The sequence below is a fragment of the Argentina anserina genome, chromosome 1, assembly GCF_933775445.1.
Source record: "Argentina anserina chromosome 1, drPotAnse1.1, whole genome shotgun sequence".
In the NCBI taxonomy this organism is placed as follows: domain Eukaryota; kingdom Viridiplantae; phylum Streptophyta; class Magnoliopsida; order Rosales; family Rosaceae; genus Argentina; species Argentina anserina.
The window spans coordinates 14,887,549-14,898,368 of NC_065872.1; the positions used below are offsets into that span (position 1 = coordinate 14,887,549).

The 10,820-nt window shown below is 41.0% G+C and overlaps 2 protein-coding genes across 2 annotated transcripts; both read left to right on the forward strand.

The window, feature by feature from the left end:
* The first annotated feature begins 665 nt into the window (after positions 1 to 665).
* LOC126794888 (uncharacterized) lies at positions 666 to 4,508 on the forward strand. The gene is made up of 7 exons (XM_050521686.1): positions 666 to 1,837; positions 1,943 to 2,033; positions 2,147 to 2,304; positions 2,422 to 2,473; positions 2,554 to 2,636; positions 2,762 to 2,855; positions 3,727 to 4,508. Exons 1-7 carry the CDS (start codon positions 842 to 844, stop codon positions 4,293 to 4,295), a joined length of 2,043 nt encoding a protein of 680 aa, XP_050377643.1. The 5' UTR covers positions 666 to 841; the 3' UTR covers positions 4,296 to 4,508.
* A 1,692-nt stretch (positions 4,509 to 6,200) lies between these two features.
* LOC126802572 (protein DYAD-like) lies at positions 6,201 to 9,032 on the forward strand. Its single transcript, XM_050530215.1, has 7 exons — positions 6,201 to 6,288; positions 6,404 to 6,504; positions 6,594 to 7,162; positions 7,287 to 7,788; positions 7,907 to 7,990; positions 8,232 to 8,816; positions 8,922 to 9,032. Exons 1-7 carry the CDS (start codon positions 6,201 to 6,203, stop codon positions 9,030 to 9,032), a joined length of 2,040 nt encoding a protein of 679 aa, XP_050386172.1.
* Positions 9,033 to 10,820: the final 1,788 nt, after the last annotated feature.

Here is a 10,820-nt window from a genome sequence, read left to right on the forward strand (position 1 = left end):
AGTAGTTTGGTTGCAGCAGCAGCACAAACACTACTAGAGCCCTCTGGTTCTTGTTCCTTGTGCTTGTCGCTCGTGCGCCTCCACATCAGATCTCGAGGCTTCTCCTCTTTCTATCTTGTATCTTCCACACCTTTCCTTCCTCCGCCATTCTCTCTTTCAAAGCCGAGCTGTGCTGTGCTGTGCCGATCCCTCACTGGTTGTGGACTTGTGTGGTTATTTGGGTTTGATTCATAGCATTTGGAGAGGCCTGTATTGGGTTTGAGTTGTATAGGCTCAAAGGTGTGAAGCTGACCTTTGAAAACGAGTACGACATTGCCACGATCATAGGTGGGTCGGTGGATATTGTTGAATATGTATCGTGTTTGCTTGGGTTTTAAACCGAGGTATAGCCTTCGAACCTTTAAGCTTTGGTTTCTGTTTGGTGCATTTGATTATTCTTCCATTTCCGGGTTTCGGGTTTGATATGCTTATTGTTATAGTGTTAGTTTATTTGGTTTAGTAGTTTGGGGGGATTGTATATTGTATAGTGTTTTGGAACATGCGGAAAACGGTTGGCATTCTTCTTATTTTGGAGTTGGTTCCTCGTACATAACCGTGCTTATTTGCTTTGGATATTTTATTTTCAGTTGAGTACTGGATGCGGAGTGTGAAATGTGGAAGGATGGCTCATTGATTTTGCATAGTTTAGGAGCGAAACTCGGTCCGTGAATTGTGGGCTTTGTGGGTATTAAAGGGTCTGTAATGATCTGTGCTGAGTAGTTTCTTTTGATTTGGGTGGAGGACTGGAGGGAGAGTTAGGGTGGTGGTTTTTGATGTGGAATATTGGTCTCAAGTTCAAGACATGCTGAGTGCTGATGAAGGTGAGAAGGATTTGTTCTTTGATTCCGCAGAGTATTTGTCATCTGAAGAGTCAGTGGTAGTAGAAGAGGAGCTGGAGTTGGAGTTGGAGTATGAGATTTGGGTGAATGAGCCGCCCAGTGTGAAGGAACGACGAGACAGTTTTCTACGGCAGATGGGTTTAGCTGAATCTGGTTCTGCAATGTTTGGTTCTGTGGAGGTGGAAAGGGAGGTAGCCACCTCATTGGAGATGATGGGATTGGAGAGGTTTTCGGAGCGTAGTGGAGATGCCTCAAGCTCTTGCAGCTCCTCATCTACTCACATTGAGGAATATTCGGGTTTTGAAAGCAGGGGTGGAGAGAATCAAGCAAATTTCATGTATGAAGAATTTGACAGAGGCCTGCAGGACAAGTCAAATTTAGTATCAATTCTGGAGTCAGTACAAGTTTCTACTTCCGGTAGTGATTGTTCTCAGAGGGAAACTTGTTTTAAAAGAGATACTGAGGCTACTGAGGAAGAATGCGAGAGTGCAAAGCAAAGCCGTAAGAAGAAGAGAAGTTGGTGGAAACAATTTATAAACAAGGGCAAGAGGAGACGAGATAAAGTTTTCTCAGAGGTATCAAAACCTGATACTGAAGTATCCAAAGAAAACAAAATGATGGTTAAACATAATAGTAAGAGGTACATGGAGTTTGCTGCACTTTGCACCGGGCAAGAAATTCAGGCTCACAATGGGTATATTTGGACCATGAAGTTTAGTCCTGATGGTCAATACCTTGCAACTGGTGGTGAGGATGGGGTTGTACGCATTTGGCGTGTTACATCAGATGCCTCTAATTACCTGATGGCTCAAGGCAATTTAGATAGAAAACTTAAAAAAATCAAGTCCGGATGTCGAGTTATTTTTCCTGACAATAGTTTTCGAATTGAAGAGTCACCGCTCCAAGAGTTTTTCGGCCACACCTGTGATGTATTAGACCTGGCTTGGTCAAATTCAAACGTGAGTTACTGAAACTTACCTTGTTTAATTTGACTGCTTTATATCACAGATCTTTTTTAGTTTAGTTTGTAACTGATGTAAATATGTATATATGTTCTGCTGCAGCATCTCATTTCTTCGTCTATGGATAAAACTGTTCGACTGTGGGAAGTTGGTTGCAGTCAGTGCCTAAATGTTTTCCATCACAAAGACTATGGTAAAGATTTCCTTTATTAACTCTGGTTGTCTCATATCATAAAATTGTGTGATCCTCAAATTTTATGTTATATATTTGGATATCTAATTTTGCCACTTTCTATATGTGAACAGTGACATGCGTTCAGTTCAATCCTCTTGATGACAATTACTTCATTAGTGGATCCATAGATGGAAAGGTTCGGGTTTGGGGACTTTCTGAGATGCGAGTTGTTGACTGGGCTGATGTGCGAGATGTTATAACAGCTATTTGTTATCAACCAGATGGGAAGGTAGGGTTCTTTGTATTTGACTAGCCATTCCTTGACATTACAATGCTATTATATTAATGAATTCAGACATCATCTCCTTTATAAAGTTAATTCTAGAAATTGTTTTCTTGCAAGCAGGGTTTTGCAGTTGGTTCCCTTGCTGGCACTTGCCGCTTCTATGAAGAATCAGGTGCATAAACCTTTGAATTGTGATAGTTTTATTGTATTCAATTTTGAGGAACATGCCTGAACTGATTTGTTTTTGAACAGCAAAAGAAGCACTTCAGCTTGTTGCACAGATTCATATTCGTTCTAGAAGGAAGACCTCCAGCAACAAAATCACTGGCATTCAGGTATTCACAGGAGGCTCTTTCTAGTCCACAGCTATTCCATGTTATCTCTCTCTATTTGTACTTTTGCTGTAAGATAAAATTTATATCAATTATTAACATGATAGGTCTTATTTCTTTTTTCACAGTTTTCCCAGGAAAACCCACGAAGAGTTATGATAACATCAGAAGACTCAAAAGTCCGTGTGTTCGATGGGGTAGATCTCGTTAAGAAATACAGAGGTAAAGAACCTTCTGATCATGAAAGTCTATTATCTTTGGTTTCTGTGTTATTCCAGTCTCTGCCTTACATGTATTAACTTGTTACACAACAACCTGTACGCCATGTTGAATTTAGCACTTTTGATTTGAGAGGCTTTGCTAAAAGGTGTTTTCTGATTTGACTGATTGCTTGGATAGTTGTTTACTAATCTTAATTGATGACTTTCAGTTCATATTACGGGATATTGACATGTGATACTGTCCAATTACTGAATGATTTATGTCAATCTAAATTGTAACTGTAACATTTTAGACTACTTTCTCAGCTTTGAAAGTGGTAAAATTAGATCCACTCTAGAACTAGAAAAGTAGAGAGGTTGATCTTGATGTTCATACTCGTTATTCTTTTGTGGATTCAGAAGCATAACACTTTGGATCTAATGGCTGACCACCCTGTTGAGCTTTCTCGGTGTGTATATATATTTTTTGTTTTTAAGTAGTGTGATACCGATGATCAGAATTCTTGATTTTTGGAGTTGGTTTTTCATTCTCTGTAGCCTAAGCACCAGGCATCTTATACATACGATGCATCTGCAATACTTAATCACAATTTTTGGTAATTGCAAATGATATGTCTTGCTCCATTACAGCTGTAATTTTACCTTAACTTAGCATCTACTTATCTATCTGAGTGCCCTGATTTCAATTGCTTGTTAATTAATCATCTTGTTACTAATGGTATGATGACCTGAATCACAGTATTATGATACATACAGTGAACCAGAACTAGTTTGATTAAATCTATACTCGGTTTTGCTTACACCTTATCTGGATTTGTCTGCAATTAATAAAGCTTTCATCATGAACCAGTTGATCTTACTGAATGTAACAGGTCTTCAAAAGTCGGGAAGTCAAATGTCAGCATCTTTCACATCGAGTGGGAAACGTATTATCTCAGTTGGAGAGGACTCACACATTTATTTATGGGACTATGACAGCTCTTGTCTTCCATCATCCAAGCAAACCAAATCAGTTCGATCCTGCGAACATTTCTATTGTGAAGGCGTGTCTGTCGCAATCCCTTGGTCAGGCATGGGAACAGAACAGAAGAAATTAGAAGATGCTAGTCCACGATATTGTTCACAAACACAAGGCAGACTAGAGGCTACTCCGAGCAGTAGAGATTCAGAACGCTTTTTGCTTGGGAATTGGTTTTTCCTGGATGGACCCTGCAGGGGTTCTGCAACTTGGCCAGAGGAGAACCTTCCTCATTGGGATTTACCAGTTGAAGGGGATAAAGATAATCACTGGCAACACGAAGACCATCAACGCCATTCCCACGACAATAAAGCTCACAACCACTTGACGAAATCAGATACATGGGGGCTTGTCATTGTAACTGCTGGATGGGATGGGAAAATCAGGACATTCCATAACTATGGATTGCCGGTCAGTTTGTAAGAGTTCATCTGTCTCAGCATTCAGTCGATGATCATCTTGACATCGACAGATCGTAGCTCATTAAGTAAGTTAGGAGATCAGCAGCAGAGATTTGAAAACTATGAAGTTTCAGAGGCTGTTCAAATCCACACCCAGCTTGAATTTTCACTAGAGCTGGAAGCCCTTGCGAAGAGCTTCATTAGAGTGTACATTTTCACTTCGCTATGTCAGTCAAGCTTGTCTGAAATTCCAATTAGGGTAGGCTAGCAGTTTTTCAAATCTACATTCTTTTTTTGTGATTATTACTTAAATTAATTGAAAATCACCAAGTATATGATTACTCGATTGGAATTTTGCCTTGCTCTTTGGTCATTCTACAATTACCTTGATATCCATTCATGTAATTGATATTTGGCCACTAATCTAAACCCGTACGAACACATTTTGAAACGACAATTCTAATTGTATATCGTCTACAATTATATGAGAATTAACCACTGCAATTTGATCACGGTGACATTGGCTTTTAACGTGTTAGCATGATAACTTCAAGAGCATGAGACTAATGTTCAAAGATCAAGGTAATTGTTTTTCGTTTGGAGATTACATTCCACGGGATTAAACTCTTGTTTGGGCATAATAATGCTAAGTTTCTTTCTCTGTTTCCCTCAACTTAGGCTAACCCCAAGGTTTGATCTTGTCGTGTCCAAATAGTTACTACTTAGCCAAGGAGATGAAGAAATCACTCAAGTGTAGATTTTTCATATTGAGTTTACCTCTTCATGGTAGAGTGAATATCAATAGACATTTGGAAATAGGATTTGTCTACCAGATCAACATCCTCATCATTCAACTCCAAACTTCCAGTCTTATAGTCCTTATTACATTTTGAGATTAATTTTTTGACTGACTTTTTTTCACACAATAAATAGACTGCAATACAAGGCTACGTTGTATTATAGAATTTTCCTTGAAAATAGATAGTGAAAATGAATAAGGTTGATGATTTTTTACCCAATATAGAATTTATGTCATCTACTAATATTTTACGAATTTCATATTAGAGTTCAATATAATGAGCTAAACGTCAAGATTTTTATCGTTTCAATTTAGACGTCAATAAATGATTGGTATCTAGCTTACGCATTCAAATGTCAACACAAGGTTAACCCCATAATAGGCATAAGGTAAAATAAAGTTTCACGTGCATGTGAAAATCTATCGCTTTTGTTTTTGGTAATAGTGAAAACCTATCGCATGGGAGATTATGTTACAAATGTTTATGTAACGTTCGGGCTCATCTAGCAACTAGCAACCTTGGCACAATGTCCGCTACAGTCGGCACTACAACATCATGAAACTTCAGGCAGTGGGGGTAAAGATGGAAATAAAAAAGTTACTAAATGTCTTCAACAAGGGAGCACCCTCGAACGTCACGTGAGAAGCCAATCCCTTGCGCTCTCACCACAAAACCCCGAGAATTTAACGCCCCAACCCCCACGAGCCGCACCCCAAATTACTGAAACACCCTTCCCATCCCCAGTTTTCCAAAACCATTTCCCATTCCGGGCTTTCATTCGTTCACTTCCTCTCCCAGTAATTTTGGTTAAAAAGCAAATTGGACGGCTCATGATCAATCATCCGAGGATCAGACGGCGTTGGTGAAGCAGTACAAGGGAGCCTTGAATGCTCTGTCCCCTACGCGCTGACCCCAACGCGCGTGGCTCAGAATCATGCTCCTTCATGCATAACCACCATCACAACAGAAACCCCGGAGCGATTTCAAAGAGGGCCCCACATCTCAAAAAAGAACGATAAAAAAATTCCCCCCCAACCTCCCTCCGAGCTATAATAACCTCACACCTCTGTGACTCACTGCCTCTTTTGGTTTCACGTGTATCTGCGTCACTTGTTCGCCAGAAGAAGATGAAGAAGTACATGCTGCAGAAGCAAAATGCAGAATGCGGCAGCAGCGAAAGCACTCTGCAAACTCTCGCCGTTTGTTCATCCCTAGGTAAACGACGACGTTTTCTTCTTCATCTTCTTTTTCCTGATTCTGCTTTTCCGAAAATCTGATTACGACTTTTGCTAAAAGCGATTTTGAAACTTCTTGTGGTTTTTTTCTGCAGAGGCTATAGAGCACATAGGAGTTGGCTGCTTCTATGAGCTCGACCACTCCAAGCTTCCTCCCCAAGCTCCGGAGCTTCTCAAGTCCACCCGAATCGTCATGGTACTATTCATCACCTTCTTCTTGTTTCCAGTTGAAATTTGGCTTTTGCTTAATCTTGTAGTGCTTTTTTGTTGTTGTTGTTGTTAAAGGTGAGCAAGAAGGCGCTGTACAAAGTCTCGGTGAGGTTTCCGAGCATTGATTCTCTGCAAGCTTTTCTGAGCGAGAACGGGCGTGTTGTAAAGAATCAGCTTCCGGCGATGGACGAGAAGCACTATTTGGAGCCGGAGGCGGCGGCGGAGGTTTTGTATCGGCGGGTGACGGCGGAGGAAGTAGCGGAGAGGAGGAAGGTGTGGAGTTTTTGGGCGGTGGTTACGCGGTGTCAGAGTCTTGTGAGGAGTCCGGTGAAGAAGGCGAGGCCGGAGATTAGTTTCAGCGGTTTGGTCCAGTGGGGGACGAGAAAGCGCGTTCGGTTCGTCAGTCCGACTCCGGTTCAGGTTCCGGCGAGCTCTGAAGAGAAGAGTGAGAATGAGGAGGAGGTGGAAGAAGAAGAAGATGAAGAAGAGGAGAAGGATCGGAGGAGTGAGAGAAGGACGCAGCCGGTTAAGGCCCAGAAGAAGCCGAAAAGGCCCAGACGTGAAGAACAGAGCAAGCAAATCGTGGTGTGCAATAGTGAGAAGAGAATGGTGAAAGCTAATGTGACTAGATGGTCTGCTGGGAGGTATGAAACTATGAACTGTAAATTTTCGTTGGTTAATGTCTATGAGTTAGTTAAATTTACTGTGTTTTGAGGATTTGGTTTGTTGAAAATGGTTAAATGTGTGATTGGATTTGGATTGGTACAGGTACAAATTGGCTGAGGAGAGCATGTTGAAGGTGCTGAAGGAAAGAGGGGCTACTGCTGGGAAGCCAGTGAAGAGGGCGGTTCTGAGAAATGAGGCGCGGAAGTCCATCGGCGACACGGGTTTGCTGGACCATTTGCTGAAGCATATGGCAGGGAGAGTGGCACCAGGTGGGGCTGAGAGGTTTCGGAGGCGGCACAACTCTGATGGAGCAATGGAGTATTGGCTTGAGAATGCTGACTTGGTTAAGATAAGGAAGGAGGCTGGGGTTCAAGACCCTTATTGGACTCCACCTCAGGGGTGGAAGCCTGGTGATGATCCCAAGCAAGACCCGATTTGTGCAACGATGTTTAAGGAGCTGTGGGATGAAATAGCTAATTTGAAGAAGAGGGAGAAGGAATCCAGGCAGCCGGAGCAGGATTCAGCTTTGGTGACCTTCACCTCAAACTCTATGGCGACAAGTACGGATTGGGACCAAGCTTACAGCTCAGTTACTCAGCTAAAGGTAAACAGTGTTATCAGTTATATGTTTGGAGCGATTAAATTATAGTGTGATTCATGATTGATCAGCTATTATTTATGCAATGTTAGATTTAGTGTTATTGATGCAGTGTGCTTTGCAGGACAAATATACACATCTGGCTATCACAAAGTCCAAGTTAGAAGAACAAATGCAGCGAGTTTCTCAAACTTTGTCTGGAATGGAGGTATGCACTTTCTCTTAATTGCGTAGTGTGTGTTTACATTTAGTCTTTACAATTGTTCTAAATGCAGTTGAGAGAAATCTACTGTTATTTTGACGCAATAGGGTCTAGTTTTCACGTCCAAGTTACTTTCTACATCTAGTAATTGAGTTGTGCACTTGTGCAAAATTTTTACAAATCCTCGAGTTTGATAATGCTGAAACTGTCATGTATGAAAATGATGAACCGAGGTTATTACTTGCAGGAAGAAATTATGGCACTAAAATCAACCATGGAAACACCAGCAGGAGCACTTATGTACTACTCAGAAGCAGCTGATGTGCCACAACTGACTGACAATGAAAGAGGGATAAAAGAGGACAGAGCAACAAAGCTAGAGAGACTGAGGAGTGGCTTCAGGATCTGCAGGCCACAGGGGACATTTCTGTGGCCAAACATGAACATGTCTATGTCTCAACACCAGATTGACCCATCCGCAGTCCCAACCACACCCTCTGTTACCTCTTCCACAAAACCAGCCCCCCAACTAGACCTAGTCCTTATTCAATCTCCACATGAACCCACTCCAAGCTCAAGCTCAGGCTCCCTCATTAAGCCATTTGCAGAGAGACGCCCGGTCAACACATCTACTCTATTATGCAATGTGACTGTCCCACCCTCTTTACCTCCTGCATTTACTCGAGCACCGTCTGGGATTAAGAAGACTACCTCCCTTTCCCAGAGCGGCAAGACCCTTCAAATTAACCTCAATGAAGTGCCTGGTGATGCCCAACACAATGAATCTACTGCAGTTTCTAGGACACTCACCTACCAAAGAAGATGTCAACTGGTAACTACCTATGCTGCTCATCTCTTACTGTGATTACCAACTACAAAGCAAACTTGTTTTTCTTGAGCAACTTGTCTGTGGTTTAATTAGTTTACCATATTGCAGAGGAAGGCGAGGAAAGAGAACAATGGAGGTACAAGGAAGGATAATAATATGAGCTTGAGAGGACACTCCGATTCTGAGCAGCGACATGAGTATCATCAGCCAACGTGGTAGTGTTCCTCTTCCCCAACTAGTACATTTTCGGCTAAGGTTGTAACTTAATCCAGGAAGTAATAACCCTTTTCCATGACTGAGAGAGCTATATATCGGCGGTATACTAATAATAGTAGTAGAAATTAAGTACAATATCTGTATCTACATTTGATCTCATTAGACTCATATATATGGAGCTTTATGCTGCCTTAATTTAGTAGGTGGGGGTATACATGTATTCCTTTTTGGTTTTGGATATGAAGATCTGAACAAGGTTCGATGTGGAACAGATATAAGGTTATTTTCAGAATGAACTTGAGATTATGCATAAAATGAAAATATTGTGAATTGTTGTGCTTTTGTGATTCGATTTAACAGTTGAGAATTAAGATGAGGGTGAAAAGTTTACCTTCTAGAATTTTGTCAGCTGAAAATCTTATTCAAATTCAGAGCTGATTACAGTAGTTGTTCGAATTTTCAGTGTTGCAGATTGTAGTTCAATATTACTATAAAGCTTGAGGCTCCGTATTTAGATTTGGAATTTGCTGGTTATATAGGAATACTAGAAGAAAAATGTACTCTCTTATTACAGTCATGAACTGAATCCAGAAAAAAAACACAGAACAATAAAGGGCCGGGGTCTGATTGTAGTCACAAAGAAGTAGTATTTTTAACAAACTACAGCTCAACGATGGAAATTAGTCTCGTTCCCGATCCGAAGATCACACATAATACATTGCACTGTTTATTGGATTCCCAGTGAGAGCAGGAAACTTTTGCACTAGTCTCCTAGATCATGAACTCATCAGATACACCCTACAAAATCTACATAATTGGATTTATTGCTTATTATTAGTGTTATTACTACTAAAACAGACTGAGACACCTTCTATACTGACTGTTTAGGACAAAAATAGATAAAAAGCAGCAGAGCAGTGGAGTTAGCTTACATAAGACATGTTTATAAGGATCTGTGTTCAACTAAAAGCCTCCTCAGGGATCTGTTGATTCAGTACCCAAATTTTTAATATTTATAACAAATTGCCATGGTCTTCCTTCTTAAGCTACAACTGCGAAACGAGCATGAAAAACAAAGACTACCTGCATACAATGGTAATCTGCAGCCTTGCTCAAAGTTTCAAGAGCTCGGCACTGCACCATGGTGGTTCATTTCCCAGCATTACCTATCAATTGCAGGGCCAACCAACAGGAGTTTGAAGTTCTTACATGCAGTGTATGAGATGAGAATAGTTTCACTAGTTCTCTTGTAGCAACTCATGACTTGCATCAACAAAATCTTTATTCGAGTAAAAATAACTTGAGTACACATTGAAGACCATCGAAAAAGAAACCACCCACAAATGAACAATTGCAAGTTTGAAATAGGAAAATTACAATAGTGAAGTAGCTAGACTCCGGTGGCCAAGATCAAGAGTTACAACTCATGCATGCAACTATCATCTGTCTTCATCAACACTAAATTTCCATATGCGGAAAATACTCTTCCTCGCAGTCTTGAGTCCAGTGATCAGGCGTATAACATGAAGAGCAGAATTTGGTTACTTCAATTTTCTTTTCAGCATGCTCTTTCTGATTTACACATGACGGGTTGAGGCAAACGGCACAAACCATTGCTAGATTCTGTGATTTGTTGGGGCAGTCGTCTGTGCGATGCGACAGTAAACGAACATATGTGACGAAATTTTCGCCTCCGTTTTGATCAGAGAGTCCCCAACGGGCTCGGGATCTTCTTCCACTGTCATCTTTTGCTGCCCCGTTGTAACATTTTCCTCCTCTGTAGCCAAAACC